This window comes from Oxyura jamaicensis, chromosome 1, assembly GCF_011077185.1.
Source record: "Oxyura jamaicensis isolate SHBP4307 breed ruddy duck chromosome 1, BPBGC_Ojam_1.0, whole genome shotgun sequence".
In the NCBI taxonomy this organism is placed as follows: Eukaryota; Metazoa; Chordata; class Aves; order Anseriformes; family Anatidae; genus Oxyura; species Oxyura jamaicensis.
This window is the reverse complement of record NC_048893.1, coordinates 76,895,550-76,922,595: the sequence shown is the minus strand read 5'-3', so window position 1 is coordinate 76,922,595 and position 27,046 is coordinate 76,895,550. Positions and strand designations below refer to the sequence as shown.

At 36.9% G+C, this 27,046-nt stretch overlaps 1 protein-coding gene across 1 annotated transcript in view; it reads right to left on the bottom strand.

Moving 5' to 3' along the window:
• The window catches only part of VWF (von Willebrand factor), a 146,943-nt gene that overhangs the window by 40,510 nt on the left and 79,387 nt on the right, over nucleotides 1-27,046 (bottom strand). Inside the window, exons 29-36 of the mRNA XM_035315439.1 lie at nucleotides 25,560-26,896; nucleotides 24,777-24,896; nucleotides 22,462-22,605; nucleotides 13,513-13,656; nucleotides 12,392-12,556; nucleotides 9,825-9,868; nucleotides 5,418-5,595; nucleotides 609-829 (exon numbers count right to left, since the gene is read on the bottom strand). Coding sequence (XP_035171330.1) covers nucleotides 609-829; nucleotides 5,418-5,595; nucleotides 9,825-9,868; nucleotides 12,392-12,556; nucleotides 13,513-13,656; nucleotides 22,462-22,605; nucleotides 24,777-24,896; nucleotides 25,560-26,896 — 2,353 coding nt within the window. The remainder of the gene's footprint in view (nucleotides 1-608; nucleotides 830-5,417; nucleotides 5,596-9,824; nucleotides 9,869-12,391; nucleotides 12,557-13,512; nucleotides 13,657-22,461; nucleotides 22,606-24,776; nucleotides 24,897-25,559; nucleotides 26,897-27,046) is intronic.

Below are 27,046 nucleotides of genomic sequence, written 5' to 3'. Positions count from 1 at the left end.
TTACTTCATGAGTTAGAAGAGATCACTGTTGTAGGCTAGCTAACTCCCATATGCCTTAGGAATAAAGAGACTGCACATTTGTCATACAGAATTTGAATTCTTCTCTGTCTATAAAATATGCAAAAACATCTCTAAGATGGTGTTTCTTCTGAGGATGGAGCCCACTAGCACAAAAGTTGAGGAACTGATAATCTAACTCTTCAGGTAGCCACAGTCTTGCATAGGTGTGTGAAGAATGGAGATTGCTCTCCCACACGCTAAATTATAACATTGTGTAAAGAACCTCTGCCAACAAACAAGAATCAGAGTGCAGTATGTCCTGTCTATAATCCCTGCCTTTCTGGCAGAAGTGTCTGGGAGACATTGCCAAATTCTGCATCCTTGACATTGTCACCCCAGCACAATCAGGAGAACAAGAAGAGAAACATGGCTGGGTTATTATTTGAATGTAGAATGCATCATGACATTTAAATGAGGTATTTTCTTAGATTACTAAGAATAGGCTGCAAGGTGAGCAGAAACTGGATAAAAGAAACAAATCTGTCCTAACACAAAATTCTACAGCATAAGCAGACAATGCACAGATCGCTTTCTTGTGTTTAGCTTACTGTCATGTCACTGAAGAGCTGAACAGATACACCTTGATGTTTCACTTCAATGGAGTCCATACAGTTCATCTTCAGTGTTGCTCTGCATGGTCCTTCATGGAGAAGAACTTCAACATCATGTTGCATATCTTGAAACAAGCTGTAGGAGCAATTGCCAGTCAGTTTAAAATTCAGCCCATCGAATGTGACAATATGCCGAGTTGAACTTCCCATACAGACACCTGCAAATCAATGAAAAAAAAAGCCTTGTAAGCTTTCCTTCAATTTTTTTTTATTTGTTTGCCTTCCTTCAAATTAGACTATTTCTTCATAATCATTATGGGCACATGCAGTTAATTAATCAAGAAAGTTATTGAATTGCAAATTCTGCAGCAAATCACTGACAAGAAACTTTCATTAACACAACCACAAAATCACTTAATTACTTTTAAAAATTGCATTTTTAAAAGTATCTTTGTCTGGAGCCATTAGTACTACAAAATACTTGGATCAACTTTTGGAAAATCGCTTATAGTGAAGCTCCCTCACATTGAACGTGATCTATTAATAAATTTAATATGAAAAATAAAGTCAAGGAAACTGTATACCTTCTCTATTTGTAGAAAGGCTGTAACATACTTATTTTTAAATCTCATAATGTTTTTATTGTGACATTGCATTTTATTCTGTACAGTATCACTTTGTTTCAAAGACAGTACTATTTAATTCTTAGCAAAAATGTCAAAAGTGAATTCAAAGGGATATTTTTTATTTTTTTTCAGATGGGAAACAAAAAAAGAGAAGAGAAAAAAATGTATGCAGGCTCAAGTAATAGCCAACTGACAGTTCAATATTCTGGTCATTATGTTATAAACACTTCCTTTTCTTTCTTCATAAACTTGAAAACAAATACCACAAGTACCTAAACAGAACCTGAACAAAAGGATGATTTGGATTCATACATTTTCACATCTTTTGCTTAAAGACAATAAGGGCAATAAAAGAAGTGTCAGCGAAAAATGCAGGAAGAAAATTCTCATTGTTAATAATTCAGCAAGTTGGCTTCCATTGAGAGCTAAGAATCATTTGTTTCCCGTTCCTTGACCTTCAAACTGCATTTCCCAGCTGAACCAGCTTGTAAAGTTTCTTGTGTAAACAACAGTGAAACAAGTAAACAAGTTAGCAATAAAACAAAGTTTTTCAACCTTTTTTTTATATTGGACAGCTAAAAAAAATTCTAAGGATAATGGGAATCCTTTTAAATTTCTCATTGGTATTCTGTAGCACAAAATGTATTCCATTTAAATATTGTCCATAAATACCCAAGAGCCATGAATCACACAGCAAATCATATTGCTATAACATTTATAACTAGTTCAGCAAGCAAGCAGCTTTATGGCACAGCTCCTGATCCTGATCCTCTGAACTCAGTTACATGACATAATTAAAACACTTCTTCAAGTACTTCCTGTTTGCAAAAGCATTTGTCAATATTTCAGGGCTCAGATAAACACACAGTAGGTAGACATTTTTGCAAGAAACAATACATTTTCATTCTAATTTTATGAAAATAATTCAATGAGATAAGAAGAGAAAAGTGAAAAAAAAAAAAAAAAGAGAAAAAGAATGGTGATTAAAAGAAGGGGGCATATCAACTTCTTACGCCATTGTTTCTTCAGGTACAGAGCCTTTAAAACACTTTTGTTTATAAATGAAGAACATTTTATTTATAATTTTCAGTAGGGCTTTGATTTCAGTTTCGGACAAGCAATGTTTCAAGACACTTTACAAGGAACCTGAATGTGCACAAGCCCATGGAACCTGATGAGATGCATCTGAAGGTCCTAAGGGAATTGCTGGATGAAGTTGCTAAGCCAGAATACATCACATTTGGGAAATCATGGCATTCCAGTGAAGTTCACAGTGACTAGAAAAGAGGAAGCATAATCCCCACTTTTTAAAAGGGGAAAAAGGAAGTCTTGGGGAACTACAGGCCAGTCAGTCTTGCCTCAGTCTTGTTCCAGCAAGATCACGGAGGAGATCCTCCTGGAAACTGTGCTAAGGCACACAGAAACAAAGAGGTGATTGGTGACAGCCAACGTGTCTTCACTAAGGGCAGATTATGCCTGACAAATCCAGTGGCCTTTTATGATGGGGTTAAAGCATTGGTGGATAAGGGAAGAGCAACTGACATCATTTACCTGGACTTGTGCAAAACATCTGACGTTGTCCCACGCAATATCCTTGCCCCTAAATTATAGATGGATTTGATGGATGGGCCACTTGGTGGATAAGGAATTGACTGGATGGTCACACTCAACTCGCCACACAGAGTTGTGGTCAATGGCTCAATGTCCAGGTGGAGACCAGTGGCAAGTGGTGTTTCTCAGGGGTCAGTATTAAGACTGGTGTAATTTAACAACTTTGTTGGTGACATGGACAGTGGGACTGAGTACACCCTCAGCAAGTTTGCTGATGATGCCAAGCTGTGTCATGTGGCTGACACACAGTAGGGAAGGGATGCCATCCAGAAGGACCTTGACAGGCTTGAGAAGTGGGCCTGTGAGAACATCATGATGTTCACCAATGCCAAGTGCAAGGTCCTGGGTTAGGGAAATTCCAAGCACAAATACAGGCTGGGTGGTGAATTGAGTAGTCCTGAGAAGGACCTGGGGGTGTTGATTGATGAAAAACTCAACATGAGTTGGTAATGTACAGCTGCAGCCCAGAAAGCCAATCATATCCCAGGCTGCATCAAAAGAAGCGTGGGCAGCAGGTCAAGGGAGGTGATTCTCCCCCTCTACTCTGCTCACATGAGACATCTGGAGTATCGTGTTCAGCTTTGGGGCCCCAGCATAAGAAAGACCTATTACAGTGTGTCCAGAGGAGCGCCTCAAAGATGATCAAGGGGTTGGAGCACCTCTTCTGTGAAGACAGCCCAAGAAAGTTGGGGTTATTTAGCCTGGAGAAGAGAAAGCTCCAGGGAGACTTTTTAGTAGCTTTCTAGTACTTTAAAGGGGGACTACAAGAAAGATGGGGAAAGACTCTTTATCTGGGAATGTAACAATAGGACAAGGGATAATTGTTCAAAACTAAAAGGTAGATTTAGATTAAACATTGGGAAGAAATTCTTTCCTATGAGGGTGCTGAGGCACTGGAACAGCTTGTCCAGAAAAGTTGTAGATACCCCATCTCTGGAAGTGTTTGAGGCTCGGCTGGATGGGGTTTGGGGCATCCTGGCCTAGTGGGAGGTGTCCCTGTGCATGGCAGGGGTGATGGAACTATATGGTCTTTAAGGTCCCTTCCAACTCAAACCATTCTATGAAATTAGATTAACTGGGATTTTTACAGAATTAAAATAGAAGAAATTACTTCTGTTGCTACACTGTTAAGCAATTGGTTGAAAGGGCATTAGATCTCTAAATAACTGAGCACTACCTCCCTAGATTTCAGTCAATTAAGCATGCACTGCTATGCTTCTGCAGCACAGATTACTTAACCTGACTCCATCCATAACAACGGAGATGTTAACTCACTAAAGCACACTGACCTCCCACTAAAGACCTATTTTGCCATGCCCATCTGTGAAGCTTAGACATTGATGTGAGTTTCAGCTCTACTGTTGATGTTGGTATAATTGACTCGGCATCAATCTGCTTTTGCTAAGTAGTCATTGAACCAAGTGTGCTTTACCCATGGGTTTTTGATAAACTGGATGGTGTTGTTCACATTTTTTTCCTCCTCTAATAACATTTGAAAATTTACCACTTTTCCCTCACAAGCTTTCATCTTGGGAAATTATGTTGAACCTGAGGCATCATGTTTCATTAAATTTATAAAGAGATAAACAAATGTTTGCTCATGTTAAAGAGCAGCAATCTCAAGTGAATTATAGGACTCTTTGTGACAACTGACTAATGATAGGAATTGTAATTTTCATCTCAAGGCTTCCAAAATTCTTTATGAAGACATGCTTTGAATGCCAAGAGTAATGCCTTCATGGTGCTATCAATGTATTCAGAATCAAGAAGATTATTAGAGATGTGCCTTCTAAGTAGGTATCACTATGACTATCTTTTAAACTGTAAAATATTTATGATGTTTCAAGTGAAGTCTTTTTACCTTTTTGGAGTTTCCATATCAAAACAGAAATGTTGTCTCTGAATGAGACAATGAAAAATCCCAATGTGGGATTATCCTAAAGAATCTCTCTTTTTAAAAACTGGAACACCAGCCTCAGGGTTTAATCCCTCCACTCTGTAAATTCAAGTGGGTACACCTAATTTCTGTTCCTGCCATCTCAGCCAAGGCACTAATCACACGGTTTCTGCTGAGTGATTCACCGTTTCTGCTCACATACTCAGTGTGAGGTTTTGTGTCAGCAGGAGAGTTTTCTGTTGATGTCTCTTCAGTGCATGTGTGACTGAGGTCAGGCCAAACCCTAAATCCTAGGGATGGACCAAGAATATATCATTTGCTTACAGTTTGCTCAGATAACTTTCTGCATGCATCCCCATGCATCCTCATTTCTGGTTCCAACAGCTTTGGAAATTGATTGTAAGATTCTCTGATAAAGCACTGTAGCTATCCTTATGTAAAAATGAATTTATAATGGCCCTGAACTTGCTAATACTACTACATGTTCCAGGCATCAGTGAGACCCTCATGCATGTAGCTCTCTAAATGACGTACACCATCAGTTCCTCCCACCGCAGTCATCTTTGATTTATGCAATGGCTTAGCATCTCTATATTGAATTCAGCATTACCTTTTTGATAAATATTTCAAGGGATGGGGAGGGGGCACATACATGCAAAGATAGATACTCACATGGACACATCCATCGGCAGCCACAAGTTTCTTCAACCTTAACAGCAGGAAGATTGCTGTGACATACAGGTTTTGGCATTCTTTCACAGTTAATTTGGTGACTCTCCAGAACGGTGTAATCACCTGGAAAGCACGTCACAGTGTGGCACTGATCTGGTAATGTCCATTTGTCACCAGGCTGGATAAGGAGACATGAATATATAGTAACCGAAGAGAACATCATTAGGGGTCTGAGGTGGGTTGAAGGGAGAAAAACGCAAAACTTGGCTTCTCCATACTCCATTCCATAACCTCCAGCTAGCATGTAAAGTGACACTGACAGCAGTGCTACTCAAATTAGCTTTGAATAACTAAATAATAGAATGCAGTGTATTAAGAACTTCATGAGCATGAGAAAGATAAATGTAGCACCATTGCAAGAAATAGACTTTGAAATTCCAAGCAAAAGATGTCTAGAATAGGAGACATTTGGTTACAATAGAATGAAGTATCTGGTACTCCATCTATTGTTAGCTTAGCCATCCTACAGCATGCATGGATAACATAGTCAATAAAGAATTCCCCTTGGCATTTCTTTAAATGTCAAAGTCTTTAGTTTTCATAAGCTGTAAAATTATTTTAGAAAGAGCTCTGAGCACAGATGGTCATGGCACAGCAGGAATTAACAATATTCAGTCCAAGCTAGAAAGGCATGCAATACTGTAGTTATTTTATCCACAGCTTCAAAACTCTATAACAATTCATCCTTGCCAACAGGGAAATTGTTCATTTACCCAATTAATGTTATAGGATATACACAGTATTATTGTAACATTAAAAATAATATGTAAAATACATCTTCATCTTCTTTAGAAGACTGTCCTTTAGGATAATCAAAATTTTAAGGCAGCGGGATTGCATACTGCTAAATGACAAAGAAATAGATGTGGTCACAAATCTGGAATAGCTCAAGATTCTTATCTGTAAAAAGCTGAGCTCTCTGGCCCCAATCCCACAGGCCTCTACAACCCATAAATAGGCTCAATGAATTTCAAAACAGAGTCTTCATCCCTGTGGTCTGCACTCCCGAGAGGATTCCCAAGTGTGGGAAACAGCCCTTTACAGACCTGTCTATCTCTACAGAGGTGAGTTCAGAAGCCCTAGTAAGACTAATGAGGCAGTGTTTCTGTGCATTGGATAACAGTTCTTGATATTCACAAGCAGAAATATGTGGCAAAGAAAATATTATTGTTATCGGGTTAGATTATGTCTCATCCTTTCCTCTTTAGCTTATCTCTCCCATGAAAGAGAAGAACAAAGTGATAAAAAATCTAGGTAGATAACAGCATAATTCACATAATTCATAGCCTATTTTTCACTATTGTGAAGACCTAGAATAATGATGTAAAAGTCATGCTTTGTAGCTCTGAGCTATGGGATATCATCAGGTCTAAAGAGAACTGACAGATTTGCAGCCATAAAAATGTACATATTAAATATGACTTAATTTGCTGTGCATGTTTTGTATGTTTCAGGATTTGAGAAGGGAACTTGTCCTGAAAGTGACTTAATACTTTCTAGGCTTGTGAGCCTAGAGAAAACCATGGAAAAGTAATGTGAAGAACTTTAAGTAGGGAAAAAATATTTAGATAGGAAAAAAATGAATGTTTTTTAATTATAGTAGTCTCGCCTAAAACTCACTAAAAGTGGAGCACCTGGAAGGGTACATATACAGCTGTGCAAGTCTGGCAAAAGGCTCTCTGGCTTCCATACATATTTAATTGTTTTTATTTCACTCCTCTATACGACATCTATTGGAAAACATCTAAGAGCTGGACAAGAAAAGCAAAGCACATCACATTAAAATGAAAATATCAATTGAAGGATCCAAACTAAGCCAAGAGTTAGAGTGCAGAGGAAAACTGAGGGACTATGAAGACAAAGAAATCCTAAATCCCAACTGATATGAAATTGTAGGAGTAAAAGTAGGATACAAAGCAAAAGCAAAGATTTCTGAATAGTGAAGGACAACTATGCCGAAACAGATGGGCCTGCCAGCACACCGGAGGAAAACTCAGACTTCCTCTCAGAGGGAGCTCTGAATCTACAGACCTAGACTTGAGCACTCTTTCTATTACTGTGGATGCACAGGAAAGAGCCGTATGCCTGGACTGGATTCATCAGCTGGTAGCTTTTAATTTACTGTGTGTTTTGGTTGATTGGTTGTTCTTCTCTAAATCAAGTGATGAACAATATTAGAAAAGTTTGGTTATGCCAACTGCTAGTTTAGGAATGTGATTTCTACTGCCATACACACAGCAAAAATGAAGAAGATTGCTATGCAGATTACTTCACCATGAAGTCCTAACATTCTAAGACAAGTATTTACACTTTACACTTCTGTTATCACCTGTACGCCTGTTTAAAAGCATCAAAGCAAGACTACCAATGAGAATTTACTATATTTAAAAAAACTCAGTCTATCATATTCATTCTGACATGTTCTGTCACGTGGCAAGTTCAAATGACATTAAAACAGTGGCTCTTTACACAGTCTGTATGTAGAGCTATTTGAACTCCCCAGCACAGGACACAAGTGCTGAAACTTAACTAGATACAAACAACAACTGAGCAAATTAATGAAAGAGAAAACTTTTGAGCACTACTAAACACAAAAATGCACCACTTGCAGTTCAGAGTGTTCCTGAGTCAAAAATTATTCAAGGCTAGGAAAGTTCTGGGAAGTATCATAAATACTTAACCTACATTCCTCCCTGACTTCTAGTTTTGGTCACATAATACAGCGAGTTGGATGGATTTTTACCCTGACTTAGCACATTTGATCTTCTGTCCTTGTGCTACTGACAGTGATCTTAACCATGAAAATTCTTTCAACAGTTATTTCCAGGGTAGAAGGTAATAAGGGAAAAATGTAATGAATCATATCTCTCCTGATATTAGATTAGATTTAGGCTGAGATTTTTGATTCTGAGAACTTCGGTTTCCTTGAAAACTGCAAGAGGTCATTTCCCACAATCTGAATGTGCCTGATGGATGTCCCATTTAGGGAGCTGAGTCTTTTGCAGTAACTCTAAGAAATGTCTGAAGTATTGTGGATCCACTGTAGGAGTCTGTGTTTTCTGCACTGGGATAGAATTCTTGACAGTGAAGATGAAGAATTCAATTATTCATTCAGTGGTTTTGTAAACTACTCTGGAAGAGGTAACAAGCCTACAATGGCACGTTACTACCCCTAAGTCAGAAGAGGAATCTCTTCTCTTTTCTCTTCTCTTCCCTTCTCTTCCCTTCTCTTCCTTCCTTTCTCTTCTCTCTTCTTCCTTTATTTTCTTGATTAAATGAGTTTTTTAATATTAGTTTTTTGTTGCTTTCTTTTTTCCTTAATTAGGTGACAAACCTTATGACAAACATCACAGCCACAATGTCATACTTAGTGTCTAATCCAACAGAAGCTTAACTATTACGTTGTCTGACTATTTGACTGAGGTCAACATTATAAAGCAAATCGGATATAAATATATGCATTTCCTGTGTCTAGGCAATTCATAAGTATTTCCTTATTAGCCACATCCTTCCTCACACTCATGTCTTCACAATGGAAAAATCAAAGGGATATTTTTAACATACTGAAAATTCAAGATAAATCATAGGGTAGAACTCATAACTGGCCCCGATTTACAAACTTATGTTGATATTTTAAAATGTATGAAGTATCACATACACTCAATAACTTTGGCATTTCACCTGAGATAGTAGGATCTGAACCATTTAAAACATCTACATCTTTCCTCAGATAGGATCCCTTTCAAGAGATCAGACAGGTTTACTAACATTTCTGATAAGTTTCTCAGAATTACTAAAGGCCTCTCTGCAAACAATCACTAAGAATTCCGTAACTTAAGATGGTGGGTTTTCATTAGGTAGATAAGTATCACACAATAATAATGTTCTGACAAAATTCACAGGGAGAAAGTTCTTGCATTTTTAGCAAAAGGTGCTTGCATTTTTAGTAAAAGGAGTGTCTGGACAATAATGTTGCCTTCTCCTATACAAATGCCTTTATTTTGGCCATGTCTAGGTTTCACAAAAATTCTTTTACCAAGTGATGGAAATACATTTTTCTTTGTCTGGGAATACAAATGCTGTCTTTTTTTTTTTTTTTTTTTGGCTCCACACAGCTTTCAATCACATTCTACACACTGTAAGATCAGGTGTTGTTGGAGGAACTCTCTAGGGATGTAAACTAATCCCATCAGTTCAAACACTACCATTTTCCTCCTCAAAAATCTTGAAAGGAATCACTTAATATTGCCCCACACTTCTTGTTTGAAGGCATCTATGCAAGTATTCACAGTCCTGCATAAACATTGTAACTTGTAAACCAGGTGGAAGAACAGGCAATACACTTACTTTCTTTTTGTTTCCATCCTCATCTATACATTCTCTGACAGGGTCTGAAAGAGAAACAGGTATATTTTAACCATCTCACTCCCTTATCTAGACTTTTATATGGTGGTCACCAAAATACAGATTGTTTACTAAAAAATGTGAATTAAACCGTAAGAAGAATTTATTTGATCAACTGAAGAAGAATTAATTTGATCCCTACCTGAAGAACACAATAATTGGCCCAAATTGTACTAAAGTCAAAGAATGCAAAAACTTTGTTACTGCTATCATTACCTGACTTCTGCAGTGACACTGGACCCCAAAATACCCTGTGAACAATAGGTATTGAACCAGTTAGGCTCCAATTCCATAGTACTCCTTGTACTGACATACATTTCTGCCCAGATGGTACTTAAAAGATCATGGATTTAGCTCTGAGGCTGGTTCTAGCCTTACTTCTTGTGTTGAATCAAGAATATTTCTTCTAATTAACATGTGATGAGAATTTCTACACACACACATTTTTAAATGCAGAAAGATAAATACAAGGAGTAACCCCACAGTAAAGTTTGTCAGCGACTAGTGTAAATATGAGAAAATCTGCACTAAGAATATGAAGTTTCATTACATGTACACATTCTTATGATGCACAATTTTTATATAATGATTTAGATGGTCACAAGGTGTGCATTGAATTGTAATTTCCATGCTTATGTGCTTTTATAATACAACTGAAGTTACATGGAAGATAATTTCATATATGTAGTATAGTATAGCAATGTGATGAGCATGCATCTAGGAAATTAAAACACTGACTAGCAAAACTCTTTATACAGTACTACATTATGCTATCGTATATACACTATATGCTCTGTCTTTTCCAGGACAAGTAATGTATTTTGAAAGCACTTAGGAAATCTTTTAAATCTTTATAATAGTATTATTCTTGGTACACTTCCATACATAAAACAAGACTCCCTCCGTACTAGAAATTCAACTATAGGAGTCTGGAGGGGAAAATAATACTTAACAGACTGTAAGAAACTTAAATAACTTTTGTAAAGAAATAAAGAGGAAAGAAAAAAAAAAAAAAAAGAGTGAAAAAAGAGGGGGGGAAAGGAAAAAGAAAGGTATAAAGAAAAAGGAAAAAGAAAGGAAAAGGGTGAAAGAAAAGAGAAAATTAAAAAAAAAAAAAAAAGAGAGAGAGAGAAAATGAAAAGGGAAAAAAAGGAAGATCATTTCCCATTTTATAACAGAGGTTTTACCACCAACAAAAGGGAGAGCTAAATTTTTCAGATATTTCTCATAAAAGACATCTCTTATTCAACTTTTTTATCACACACTTTGTCCTGTTGGAAAAGCTTAATTTTTTTTTTTATAATATAAAACTTCCACATCTAGTACCAATAGGTTATAGCACAGATTGCAATAGTTACTGGTTACTGCTCCCCATCCTATATTGTGGCTAAATGTAATTTAGGACAAGAAAATCACATTTTACAGTGTGAGGAGAGGAAATGCTTCTTTAAAAGCTTAGTTTAAAAGAAAAGAAAGAAAATGGCAGCTGTTTAAATCTAGAAAATGGCAGCTGTTTGATGCTCTGGAGAGGTTTTAAAATGCCAGAAGTTATCCCAGTGGAGACTGATCGGATATCTCTAAGCTGTACTGTGCACACTTTGCAACTTCCTCATTCTTAGTGGTACTTGGCTCTGAAAAAAAAAGTCCACTTATTTTAATGGAGACTTAACTAAGTACTTGTAAAGCTAGTAAATGTGCAATGTCTAACACAGTAAGACAGTGGTTTGTGGAGAGGACATGTAATTCCCATTGTAATAAAAATAGCAAAAACAACAGGAGTAATAAATACCTATACACACACAGACCAAGGAGTCAAAACAAGTAAAATATGTCCAGAGTGGAAGTGAGCTTTTTTAACTGGTGGGCACTGATCTCTATAAATAATGTTTGTTTAAAACATTTTACATCTTCCCCACCTCCCCCAAAGTATTTATTTTTTCTCAGAAACAGTTTAGAGTTAAGTCTTTCTTATCCTTTACTTTCTTACACTTCAGTTAAATCCTTTGCAGACACACATATACCAATGCTTAAATATGTGAAGAAAAATATGTTATTTGAATTCTTTAATCACAACTAGCTTTTACCATTTTGAAGCATGCCCCCACTCATTCACGATGAGTTGAGCTTTTCTGATACCCAGCCCTGATTACTAAGAAGATGGTATCTTGAAAGTTCAAGCCTAGGCAGTTTAAAAGACTTGCAAAAAGCTGATTAATCAGAATAGAATTTGTCTACATGCTGAAAGTGTACAGATTCAGTTTTACACCTAAGTGATGGGGGGGCTCTAGGTTAACATTTTTGATGATTGTCAGTGAAATAGTAACAAAGGAGAATTAGTTTGACTTCCAAGCCTAAGAAAAAATATTGGATTCTTGTCTGAAATTAAGTGAAAGTTATGTTAATCAATACAGGAATAAACATCACAGCACGTTGCCACTCTTTTTGCTGCTTTTTGCATTTTGATTTTTGTTTTTGCTCAAATTATGTGGCCACAACTATAGTGGACTTACCCATGCACACTTTATTGATAAATTCACTATTCAATGTGATCATAGTGGATAAGTCTTCAAAATTCTGGAGCTTCATGATTCTATTAACAGCTGATGGCCCAGTCAAAATCCTGAGTTGCTCTTCATCATATCTGTTCCCAACTCCAATAGGAAACAAGGACACTCCTAGGAAAAAGAATAAAAGGTTTTAAATGGGTAAGGCACAAGAGATCGTTGCTGCTTTTTGCTTTTCATTTGCTTCCTTAAAAAAATAAAAATGAAAATTTTCTTTCAACAGTCAATTTTTGTGTATTACTTGCATCACATAGGTTAAAGGCAATTTGGGGAAGAAATAGGGATGTTCTAATCACAATGTTTGCTAAAATGAACTCTATTCACCCCAAACACTAATAATAAGATTATGAAGGTCAACAAAATGCAGCTGCAGATTTAATGACAACATCACTTTTTTTTCAAATGTAAAGAAATCTCAATGTGTCTTTTTCTTTCTACAGTTACACAGCAACTGGATTATTTTAAAGCCGTTTAATTAAAAAAGAATAGTTGCTATTTAGGCCTTTTCTTATCCAAGAGCTCCAAAAGCAATCAGCAAAGGAAGTCGCTCTTCCTCAGTTAAACACCTGAGGAAGTTGAGGTACAGAGGCTACAGCCAAAAAAAAATGAAAAAAAAAAAAAAAAGACATCATGCAGCACACATCAATACCAAAACCAAATTCCTGTAGAAGTCAATACAGAACCTGACCAAATCCTCCCTTTATTTATGAATCTTTCAAGATACACTGTACTGCAACAGTGTTGAATTTATAACATTAAATCACATTTCTGTCATCCTTGTCTATCCACAGGGGCCAGGAAAATGAAGTACCACTAATTTAGAAATCGTATGGAAGCTGTTTGTCTTAAATTGCAGATTAACCCTGATTTTACCAGTAATTCAAAGGCATCTTCATCCTGAAGGTTTTCTTCAGGCCTGTTTCTTACCAGAACACTACAGACAGTAAGGTTGTATCAACGAACTGAGATCAACATACTGGTGCCTGAATTCTTTACCCTCTGTTCTAGTACATTACTTAAGAACCAACAACTCTGCTTAAAAATAGTGACAGTGAAATGAGATTTACTGTTCATTCTTGCAGCAAGTGCAGCAGTCTCCACGGTGTCTTCTGATTTCCCTGACACGATGACTATTGCTATCTTCGATGCGCCTGGTCTCCCTCCATGGGATTCTGACATTGTGTTCTGAACTACAAAGTCAATGGCTTTGCCTAAGAAGAAAAGATAAATTAGAGATATGATAGAAGGGGGATGTAGTGATAGGACAAGGGATCACTGTTTTAAACTAAAAGAGGGTAGATTTAGATTCAGTGTAAGGAAGAAGTTCTTTCTTATGAGGACGTGAGGCAGTGGAACAGATTGCCCAAAAAAGTTGTGGATGTCCCAGCCATGGAAGTGTTCAAGACAAAGCTGGATGCGGCTTTGAGCAATCTGGTCTAGTGCAAGGTGTCCCAGCCCATGGCAGAGAGGTTGTACTAGACTATCTTTAAAGTTCCCTTCAGCCCAAACCATTAGAGTTTTCACAGAATCATACAAAGGGCTATAAAATTAAAGCTTATGTTGTTTTAGTAGGTTATATAGCACTGGAAAATTACAGTATTTTTTTTCAAAGGACTTTTAGTGTCTGCTTTATTGCTATTGCATGAAAAATCTTAGCTATTAAGAACCTACCAGTATTACTAATACCTCCCAACACAGAAGAACATTCGTTTGCTCTTCAATCTCTGATGAATTAGGAATTTTATTTAGTTCCTTTCCTTAGTTTACAAGGATAAAGTTATGTTTCTTGCTTTAGTAATTACCTTTTCCAGAAATATTACCATTGCATTACACAAAAAGAAAGATCCCTAATCTTGAAAATGTACTTATTTCCCAATAGCAGAACAACAGTGACATCCAGTGGCTATGTGATCTGAACTACTACAACTTCATGCTACATTACTGGTACAGTCAAGTTGTTCAGCTCCCAGAGATCTAGCCCTTCCCAAATTTAATCAATTTTTGCTTTGGGTATGAAAAGCATATCCTGCCTACCTATTACCAGCAAATTCTGTGAAATCTAGACTTGTCAGGCCAACCAATAATATTACTGTGCAACCCATATTAAAAACAAACAAACAAAACAAAACATGTACCAAGGAAATCAACCTCAGCAAAAATCACGAATTGGCTAAATGGGTACCTATTTTCCTTTCATTTAACATCTGTGAACACTCAGACAAATTTTTGTTCAAAATCATGACCTCACCAAGAAAGCACTTTATATTTAGATATGTATTTGTGCAAATATTTATACTGGGAACAATCATATGCATCCTTCTTAAAAGCTCCTTTGGATTTGGAAATTATCAGGTCAGGAAGTAGAAATTATACTGTGTGACAGATGTGACATTCAGGGCAAACAGTGAATGGTGAATAATAAATATGTGAAAGACTGATTCCACTAAGTAATCTGCAAAGAACTGCTGAGCAGAAATGTGTTTGCCTAAGGAATTTGCTGAGCAATTTTGAATAACAGACACATTTGTAAAATATTGGAAGTCAGATCATAGTAAATCACCATCAATCCACCAGAATAGCTTTGCACACCTAGACACTTTGGACTTCATATTGTCAACCATCCTTTTAATCGGCAGAAGCGAAGATCCTTCTCCTAAACTAATGTAAGCAAGGACAGCCTCTATGAAGCCCACTCAGCACAGTGACAATTGATAACACGAGAACCCCAAATGGATATTCTACAATGCTTTAACTTATGAAATTAGGCTTTCAGGAGGATTTAAAGCCTTGGAAGAATCTAGCCTAGAAAAGGTATCTAGAAAAAGCCTAAATGTCTCCTTTGTCACAGTACTGGTTTGGAGGTGGTATTACCTTCTCAAATACTGTTGCTTTCCCCATCCTTTCCCATTGCCTCCAATAGCCTACAGTCCATGACTTGACAGCCTCATATTTCCTTCCAACATTATCCAGACACCCCTATTAGTTCACTATCATGATTTCCTCCCTACAGGCTAAGCCTCATCTTCATGTCTCATCTCTCCACACATGTAGATGCCCATAACTAGAAAGAAGAGCTGGGACCCACCAGCTTATTCAAAATCAGGTTCTTGCCCAATACAACTCCATTTGTCTAGAGCATCATTTACCTCCACTAGCAATCTCCTGTCTAGGAAGGGTAAGCTATTATTTCAAGCAATAGTTTTCAAGCAGAGAGGTGTATGTTGGTTTAATAAAAATGCTTTTTGGAAATGTCCATTATCAATTATTTTCATTTAAAAAAAAAAAAAAGACAAGTCTAAGTTTAATTTCAGTCTTCCAACTGTGTAGATTCAATTTGTTGCTATCATTTTATTTTCATTCACACCATAATTCCAATATTATATTTTATATATAAAAAATTAAAACTTCAGAGTTTCCATTAAGTAAAAACTTTCAATTTTGAAATTGAAAATTTTGAATGTTTTCTACTTGCAACAAAACATTTTAAAATATCATAACTAAATGAATGATGTTGATTTTATTCCGCAAGCTACTATTCCTGACTAGAAAAAATAACTAGTCCCAGGTACTAGCTTATATAATATAAAGCTGTCTCATAATCATTACTACAAATGCTTTGCTTTCTGGTAGTTGCTCTGTATGTCTGTAGATGCTGATGCTAGATGCAAAATGGCATGTTAGTTATAAATAACTACAGGATACTACAAAATACAGAAAATAATAATATGAGTATATTCCCATCCCTCAGATTCCTCCAGGATGGTCCCTGTGCCAGAAGATTAACTCATTTCTCTTTTGTCTTATAAATAATTGCTAAGAAAGTATTTCAGATTTTAACTTTCAAATACTTTAGGTTAGACCTCTGCAAAGTAAGAATTACAAATGATTTTTTCGTTCATTTGTGAAAAGTACTAGGAACTTCTGTGCTTTTCTTTTTCTTTTCTTTTTTTATTGCCACTTTGACTTTTGTGTGGTTTGTGAGGTCACCAGCTGGACCAGTTCTATTTTTCTTTCTCCCATTAACTCTGAAAGTTTGAAGAAATATTCATACGTAACTGTAAACTGGAAAAAATATTATTTTTATAATTTGTAAAAAAGAAATCAAGCTCCGTTGTAATATAACCAGGGACTATTTTGAAGTCCCCAAAAAAAAAACAATTACTCAATTTAATGCATGGAAAATTTGTTTTAGTGTCCTAAAAACCTCTTTGGATTTCTCCCCTTGTTTTGGAGCCGGCTGTAGAGAAGAGAGCCAGGTGCCTGAAGATGTGATCAAATGAACACATTGAGAGATTCAGAAAGTTGCCATTCCAAGCAAGAAGATGCCACTTCTCAGCTCTTTGTTTCTACTTCTAGTAATAGCAAAATGCTAAGGGACTATTATGAAGAATATTGACTACTAGTATATCAGCCTGGTCCACTGATAGTGTTTGAACATTTTCTTACTACGGGACTGCAACATAGCAGTAATTTGTCATTTTCATATCAATAAAGGAAATTTTTAAAGTGTTTACACCAAAACAAATATCGCAAAGCACAAGGCTATATTAGGACTGGAAAGAGAGATTGCATCACCTTGGACATAACTGAGCTAGATTTAAAAGTATCAGGTCTGACCCACACAGGCTTCAGCCTCTATGAGACTATCATGGGTCCTGTACACCCATTTAGTGGCTAACATCACACCGTGGCTGCTGCTAGCACCATGACAGTTTGCTCTGGTGTCAGTATGCACACTTCAAATGCATCTCTGTCTGAAAACTGCTGGCAGAAGGAAGAGTCTGCTCCTCCAGCTGCACCAGCTGGGCAGTGTCTCTGGTTCCCTGCAGTCCTGCCCACCTGGCCAGGCAGCTGGCTACCTCAAGGAGCTCACCATGTCTGAAAAAAAAACAGTTCTAATGAAGTGCATAATTTTCAGTCATTTTAATCTGTTGCTTAAATCTGCTTAGTTGTATGGGACTACACCATCAGCTATTTATTTCAGTAATGGACCCTAGAGAAAATCCAATTACAAATTGAAAATAGTTTAAATCATGCTCCATAAAAAAAAAAAAGGGGGGGGGGGTATTTTATAAGTATCATTATTAGCCATATAACAACTCTGTTACCAAAGGCAGTGGACATGCACACATTACATGCATTCTAGTTCTGACAGGCATAATGGCCAAGATTAATTTCATACATGCATGCATACCCACACTCCTCATCTAAACATTTATCTGAATAACTGAAAAATAAATTGTAGCTTGCAGGTGCATTGAACCCCCAGCAGCCTTTCAGGTCAGTCAGGAGGACCTGGTTGTTAATCATTTGGCACATCCAGGAAATAATTGATATCAAGACAAAACACAAAAACACAAAGCAAAAACAAAACAACAACAAAATTGATCTATATGGGCTACTCTAGAAAGAACAGGTCAGTCCTTCTAAAGGCTAGCACCACAGCACAGCACCTTCTCCCTGCCTCTCAGTGCTGATAAGAAATAAATTCCTAACTATAATATAACAAAAGTTATAGATGGAATATCAATAAAGTGAAAACAATGGAAGATATCCTACAAAGACAGCAAAACAAAACAAAACAAAACAAAACAAAAAAGAAAACAGAGAAGGGATTGCATCACTTAGTTGCACTTTTTTGAATAAGTTTGATTTTCATTTTATTTTTAGAAATCATCAGATGCAGTCAAGGCAGATGTATTCTGAAACAGTAATTCACAAAGGCTCATGTACAGGTTCTTGCAAGGACTGAAAGCTGATTAAATGGACATAAACAAGTTTTAAGGACAAAAGAAATTGTGTTGAGTAGGGTTGCAGGTATTTACTGGGATTCTACAGAGTATTACATTAGATTCTCCCTTACTGAATAATTTCATTAATGATTTGGATAAAGGGAGAAGAACGTGCAAAAAAGCATACTAATCTAAATCACATATATTAAATTGCTAGCAATTATGAACATTTTGGAAAGGAATGAGAGAGTACAAAGTGCCCTAAAAATGCTGGAAATATATCCAATAAATAAAAAACAAGGTTGATCCCAAAATAAGCCAATTGAGAAGAAAATAAATGAACACTGAGACATTTAATGGTTCAGTGGGTACTTCAGGGTTAGCAGACTTTTAGCAACTTTTGCAATTATTTTCTTAATTTTTATCTGAAATGAGGAATAAAATGTAAAGTTGTGGAGTTGTGACAGGCAGCCAGCTATGCAGAGGTTCCTGATGGGAATATACGAATCTGTGTCTTAAGTGGCCTTAATGGTTTTGCTAACACTTCTGCAACATCTCAAAAAGAAAAAGTACAAGAAGTCTTAACCACCCACAAGCACTGAAAGCTGCTGGAGAAAGAAGCAAAAAAAAAAAAAAAAAAAAAAAAAAAAAAAAAAGGAGTGCCTTCTCTGCATTTGAAGAAGTATAGAAGCAGCCAAAGGCTATGAAGCCTGTGGATAGTCTAGATTGCATCTCTTTAACCAAAGATCTTTTTAAATCAGGAACAACCCTCCATGACAATAAACCTGAAACTGGACTTTGTATCTTAATTTAGGGTCGACATGATGGATTTTTATTTACTTATTTTTGCAGAAGATAGCAGATCATTTTAATTTTGGAACAGAATAGCTATTGCAACCTGATCCCAAAGACAGATGTTTTAATTGGTCCATTCTTATCACGTTGATATTCTGTCATTAATGTGTGCCTGTTAACAGAATGGTTGGACTCTATGAACAGCACAGATTCATTCAGCAGTCAGCCAGCACTGAACCGAGCAGATTACTAGTTCCCAAACCCTCTCCTCTGTTTTTCTGGGTCTGCAGATCACAAATACTGAACTTCTCTTACCTTCAAGGGGTTCTGATGGCCCCAGACTCCACCAGCAACAAATTTAATTCACAAACCTTGTAAGAAATGAACTAATATATAAGCAAGAGAGCAAAAAGCATGTCAGGAGTGTGAATTGGAACAGCTCAGGGAAGCTCTAGTAGGTAACCAAAGCTGGCTTCAGAAAGGAGCTGGCACTACCAAATCAGAAAAAGTAGTGTGGGAACAAACAAGCCCTCTCTCTTTCAATGGATGAGAGCCCTTAGATCAGAGCAGCTGCTACCAAAGCCTCTGATGAGTAGTGGGGGACCAGACTTTGAACATTCTGTATTGACTGAATCATCAGAGCAGAGGGTTGAGTCAAGAACTCAACTCAACTCAAGTGCTATGGTGGGCTTTTACTTGCTGAACAACAGGGGGCTTTTTTAAAAGGAAATATTTATCAAGCATCAAAGCTGAATGCTGTTATGCAAACATGCTAATAGCTATGAAAGTCAGTAAAAACATTCAAGATTTTTTCCCAAATGTGAAAAAAGACATATCTATCCCTAACAACACTTTTAATACCGTTGACACATATAGATCTTGCTTCCTCTAAATTCTGAGGCTGAGGCAGGCAGCCTCAGAAACATCAGTCTAAAATGGGATATGTTTAGCAAGCAATCAAAATCATGGTTTTATAAAGTTTTAGGTGATACTTACCAGTTCCTATAACCCTCCTAAATATCCATGAATGCTGAAGAGAAGCACATCAGTTCTCTTGCGCAGATTGTCGTTTTAGCTTAAGCGAGGCTTATACAGTCAGCTCTTCCTTGTAGTTAGTTTTCTTTTTTCAGTTGTTTCTCAGATGAAATTATACACTATTTCATTATGTCCTAATATCCCCATAACTTCCTTTTAATAGTTAATTTGAACCTAAATATACACAGTGTTACCTTATTGCATAATCATGGAAAAGCTGCTCTTTTTTGTTCTGGTCCTTAAATATTCTGTAGTTTTTCACTATTTTTTACTAATAAAATGTACGTCTCTCATGGAGTTTCCATGTTGTTAAAGAAAGCATAAAAAGAGAAAGCTCTAGGCAGTTAGACAGCAATGGCAACAACTCACCTTGTTCGCACATAGTGAGGTCACCATTTAAAGACGGACATTTACCCTCACAGGATATACTCACTGCTATAATGGTGACATTCCCATTCTGAAAATAACTCCGTACAGAACAGTGACAGACACCTTTGTTTTAATCCAACTATACCCTCCACATGAGCAGCTATGGTCCCTACGTCTGTGGCACACTTCAGGTCCTGGTGCTGTGCATCTCTATCTTGTCTCCACAAGCTTTTGAAGTAGGAGTAATGATTTCCAAGCACATATTACATGTTCAGTACTGCACACATATCAGGTCTCTCACACTGTGCATGTGACTGCAAGTAAGCACCCTAGGAGACAAGACATGTGGCCCTGTTAGTGCCACGGTTTTAAGGAATGGAAGAGTCAGTCACATACCCCAAGTCCACAGTTATTTTCTGCATTCTTTGAAACAGGATGATCTGGATCAGTAAAGATTGCATAAGGATTACACAGAATTGTGTTTCTACCATAGGGAAAACGGTGAAGATGAGAAGAAACAGTTCAGGTTTCATGGCAATGATAATTTTTGATAGGTAAATCTGATCAAATCCTCCATAAGCTAGAAAAGTCACTTGGGGAACTGCAACTTCCTAACTGAGCCATCTAAACTTTTTAAGTAGCCTCTGTGTTTGCAAAGGCCTGAGCACAGACAGAATGAAACGAACAACCATGCATTTCCCAAGGATGTCGAGTATCCTATTCAGTCAGCTGAATTTACACACATTACAAGGTGCAGGACAGGACCACAGTCACTTATTTTCATTACTTCACTGGGAGGAACTACTTCTACTCTATTCCATTTTAGTTCATTATACCACATCCCTCATCATGGTCTCTGAGCATTTTCCAATGAGAGTTAAACAAATCACTAACGAGTATGTCATGTGGCTGCCTCTCCCCTTTCATTTCCCAAAGGCCATGTTTTCTCTGTTTATCCTGCAGGTCAGTGTGGCTTACTATACACATTACCATAGAAGACTTCATGAAAACTTATCTATTTGTATGTAATAGTTTATCCCACAACGAGCCTATAGAAGTCTCATCAGCCATCTGGTATTTTTATTTCTCCAGGCTGAGAAAGCAATCATGGTTAATCCTCCTGCGAACTATGGAAGTCAGGTTTTATTTCTCACTTTTCTGTACCAATAACTCTTTACAGTCCAAAGTAGGCCAAAGACCCTAAAAATCTGTATATTCCTCAGCTCTTATAAGACCCTAATGCTAGGCTGCTGCCAGAGCAAATGTAGTTCCAGTCCAAAAGAACAAAATTCTCAGGGTATCTGGTGAAAGATCAGATATGCTGTAGGAAAATCATTGTTTGCTGAGCCCTATAACTGATACATGTGTGTACTGAATCTCCACAGACCCAGTGGGAAATCTGTTACATTTTAGTATGTGAAAATTAAAGTGGACGTGTTTTCAGGATGCAGTTTTCTGGAACAGAAGATTATGTTTCACAGGTAACTTCAGGTAGGGTGCCAACTTAGGTGATCATTGCTCCCTGGCACCATCCCCGGCCTTGTGCCAGCCTAAGTCTTTGTGGGACCAGCATGGAAAACTGATGAGGGAACTAACCTACTACATAGAACACAACTACTGTTTGAGAAACAGATCCTTTACATTGGCTCAGCACAAAGTAACAAAGAGCTGGATAGGGCAGATATCAAAGTGAGTATAAGCAGCTCTGCTGCTAAATGTCTAATTAGTAATTGATGCTGAAATATTAATGATCAAATTATTTACTTTTTGCTTACGTTCTGCTTTCTTGAAAAGTAATAAATTAAAACCACAATAATTATTTCAGGGTGAAAAAGAAACTGGCCTTCCTTTTTCCAAAATGCACTAAGGTAAACCCTGATATGAGATACATAAGTTACATTTTAATTAAAAAAAAATAAACATTTACTAAGAAACTTACATACAGTAAAGATATAAGTGAACTAAAAAGCCAACAGCTCTAATGCAGAGCATGAAGAGAAATTGGTGATTGGAGCCAGATTATACTTAGCATGTTTTTTTTTTTCCCCCTCTCATTTAAACATCAACATGCACATAATCACTCACCCAGTCTGGTAGGACCTTGCTCCCTTTGTTGAATTGAGCGCACCATCTCTACAAGATTTACAGTCTCTTGAGGTATGTTCCATGAAATTTCTAGATTATTTTCCCTGGCATACTGGAGAACTGACACATGAATTGAAGTATTGCCTGAAGTGAAAAGCAGAAAACAAACACTTTAAGCAATGTGTATGAATGTCTTAAGATCAAATCTAAAGGATATATTATGGTTGTGTTTTACATTAAACACAACTAGACAGGGATTTTTCCATCATAGTGTGAAAGCTGCATATTCAATCAGAAGATCAAAACTGAACTATTCTTAAGGGAAAAACTATGCACATGTTTCTGGAAACAGTTGCTTTTCTGTTGAGGATCAGCATGTAGTATTTTGTCTCAGATTAATTTGACCATGATCAGAGAATTTCACTACTGATCACCAAATGTTTTTCTTTTTCCATGTTAAAACTGTCTAAACATCACTTTTTACATGCACATTGTTCGGCAAGATTAGTAGTTTTATCCCCCAACCTGCCTGATAGCCCAGACTCCCAGAAGACTATATTTCATTCAAATTTCTCTGTCATGTATTACTTGAGTGACATGCATCAGGCTGCACCATGTGACATTTCTCCCAGGGAGCATGACCTGCAAAGGGGAATTAAGAGAAATTCCAAGTTTTGCTATTCTCTGACATCCTGGTTCTATTTATACATTATGCAGGAAGTATGAATAAAACTATTAACAGAGAGTTGATATAAATAATCAATGGCCAACTGTTGTGGAATTAAACTGGGCAATACATTGTTTATAATGATTGCCATAGTCTTAGAAGGACTTCTACTGTATACTGAAGGTACTTACAACATGTACATAATACATTACTATTTTTTATCAATGCTTCATAAAACATTTATGAATGAAGTTAATATTTATTGTGATTTCATGTACCAAATGTTGCAGCCCTATACAAATCTAGGTATTGTTGATGGTTGGCCTTGATGATCTTGAAAGTCTTTTCCAACCTGGATGATTCTATGGTTCTACCCACTGCACTCTACAATTTGTCCATGGTCTTCTCAAAGATTTTTAAACTAAGGCTCTAGTGAGGACTCACTTCATATTTCCATTATTTCTGTTGTGTTGTTAATGATGTAACATTTACTATTACAGGCTTGAAAGGTAAGCAAAACAGACAGACTAAATTAAATTGTCTATTGTTTTATTCCTTATTTTCTTTGTTTTACGTGGTTTGCTTCTCTATATCTCCTTGTATACAATTTTCAGAAGAAAAAAAAGTGTCTTCCAGGTATGATCTCTAACCAATGTAAGTTATTCTAGACATACAGAAGTGCTATACTTTTCTTCTGTGAGCTCTCTAATTAGTATAACTGCTGGTAGTATTTTGAAAATACAGGTATGAAACAAACATGTCAACACACAGTGGCAAACACGAGCAGCTGCCACACCATGAAAACCACAAAATAGTTTAATGCTGGATTTAATGCTGATTGGAGCAAGGGCACACAATTCCTAATTCACTGCTTGTGCTTCATGATCCTTTCATATATACCAGGATATGTAGCATTCTGGAGGATGGCTGCACTGATAATGTGCTAAATGACCAGACTAGAGGTATACCTCCCATCAGTACATAATCTGCATGATCATTGAGTCGAGCACTCCCAGAAAGCACCTGTCATCCAACATGGGTCAGAAATAAATTTTAAAAAGACAGAGTGCCTTAGGCTAGCCCCAAACAGCTGATCAGAAACAGAAATGCTTATTCCAAAGACCAAAACCTTGCAGTCTGACCAAACCTGAAGCAAAAGCCCTCTGAATTATTCATTCTGACTTGAACCAAACCAAACCTGAACCATTATTTTCAAGTCTTTTGGACCTAATTCAGAACCGAAACAAGTAAACATACACTTCTGCTTTTCTGCCATTGAACAGTTCAGCTAAATCTGCATCCCTTGACAGGGACCTCTTCACCTATTTGGTGCACTCACTTCTTGTGTCCATCACAATAAAAAGGGAAGTTCTTGTCACAGATGCTGTTCTAGCTATTCTGCATCACACTACTCAGTGAACTACATATCAAACCTTTAGTTGCCTGAACTAGGAGAGGAAAACTGAACTTCATCTGAACTGAAAGTTTTACAAGCTGAATTTCCCCAGTATAAATGTTTTGTTTTGTTTTGAGGGATTAGAATGGATCATTTAAAAGTTAAAAGAACTATAGAGAGTTTTTGTTTTGTCATGTATAAGCAAAATAATACAGAAAGTCTTTGTGTGTATGAGTTAAAACAGATACATACTGATATCAGCACTTTCAATAAATGCCTGTACAAAGTTTTTCATTTCCTCAAATTCTGATGCTCCAATATTGGAACTTCCATCCAGAAGAAACATGATATCCATTGGTTTGTTGCACAACTCTGAGGGTGAAAGGAAGGAATAAATAAATAAATAAATAAATAAATAAATAAATAAATAAATAAATAAAATGTGTTTGTAGGTGTTTGTGGGGTGTTATTGATAATCAAATGATAACCAAAATGTCATCTACTAATCTATCAGTAGAAGCAGAAATGGCAGATACTTGCATTTTGGGTAAGCAAAGCAGGATAGCAACCATTTGAAACAGTAGCAATGCCTGCTTAGTGAAGGCCTTGAGATTTATATTTCAATTCTTGCTTTTCTGCTAATGCTATTTTACTCTTAGGGGACTAAAAAGTAAAAATAAACCAAACACAAAACAATGAAGTTACCTCAGACAAAATGAACTTGCTTACTTGCTTGAGGCAGGCAGATGAGACTACTTACTTCTGTCACTCTTCACGCTATCTGAAAGCTACTGTATATTACTGAAAAATACAGCTAAAGACTTCTAAGCCTACAGATGATTGGCTGTAAGTCAGTGGACTGTACTGATGAACTGGGGCAGCATCATCTGACTCCAATAAGGATAAATGGTCCTTCCCTGGCATTTGGACAAAATACCAAATGAGAGATGAGAATGTTCATAGACATGGAGTGGGAACAAAGAAGATAGGAGAGAGGGAACAGAAAATTGCACAAAAAAAGACCTCCAACTTTACCTGGAATTTCTGTCCAATGTTTATGAGAGCAGCATGACTGCAGCACTAATTCAGGTGCTTCTTCAATAAGTGTGCTATAACTATGCAAGATTATTGGACTATTAGGCTGACTAATCTTTCTGAGCTCTTGGACATTTGCATTGGGGGTTATGCCTATGGGAATAACATTTATGCTTCTGGGATGTCGTGTGATAACATCAGAGGAAGGATTGGCTGACACCATATATACCAAGTGAGGTACATCCTGCCTGCCCCCGTTTGCTGTTGTAAATGTGTGTTTGGAAATATAATCAAGGGCATGCCCAGTGTTGGTAGCCTTCCCTCCTTGGTAGGGTATGCTTCTCACTTTCTCGATAATATTTTCCTTTGACTGTATTTCCCTAAAGGAATACTCCAAAGTGACAGTGTCTGAATATTGCACGACAGTAACATGAATATTTTCTTTCCCTATGTTCATTCCTGTGATCACCCTCTCAAGGAACTTCTTGATGATATTGAAATTTTCCTCCCCTACATTGTCCGATCCTTCAACAACAAAAGCAATGTCCAGACTTTTTGGGGTGGGTTTTTCTGAAAGGGGTGGTGGTGCTGTGAGCATCCAAGGGGGATATCTGACGTTAGACATTGTTGGAGTGGATATAGCTTCTAACAGAGGATTTTCTTCAGGTCCAAGATCACATAGATAATCAATAAGGAGATCTCTGTTATCCATTAGCTCCAACACATTGTTCATTAAGAAGGATCTACTATATAACTGCTTTTCAATGAACCTGATTTGTTCCTCATTAACATATGGTCCAATCCCCACAGGTATTACAGTGATTTTTTTATTCTTCAAAGCTGGGATGATGGTGCGGACTTTTCCTGGAGACCTGCTTGCTATAAATAGCACAGCAATTTTGGCAGCATTGGTCCTTTCCGCTTTTCCAAACACGTGAAACACAATATATTTAAGGACTTCCACAGCAGACGCTACTTCATCACCTGTATATTTTATGTTTTGGACAATCTTTCTCATCTGGGACTGTTTTTTGACATCTTTAAGGCCAAGATAGATTGTGGGGCCAGCCCTATATACCAGAATTGATACTCGGATTTTCTTTTGGGAGATGTGGAGTTTCTTCATCATGCCAGTTATGAAAGTCTTCAGTTGTTCAAAGTCCTCTTCTGACAGTTTATTGGAGCCATCCACTAGAAAGGCCAAGTCCATCATCTTGCTGCATGAGTATTCACTGGGTGCTAGTTCAATGTCCTCCTCTGGAGCAGGTGTTGTTGGTGTTAGGATTTCTTCCACTGGTTCACAGGGTACACAGGATAAGTTCTTCCCTTCACACAGACTACAAAAATCACCAAGTTTAACAGTAAATAAATCAGTGCTTATAATAACACATTACCCACATCTAACAAAAGGAAATCCACTGGCTATGTATCTCAGAAATGAAAATAAAATAAAATAAAATAAAATAAAATAAAATAAAATAAAATAA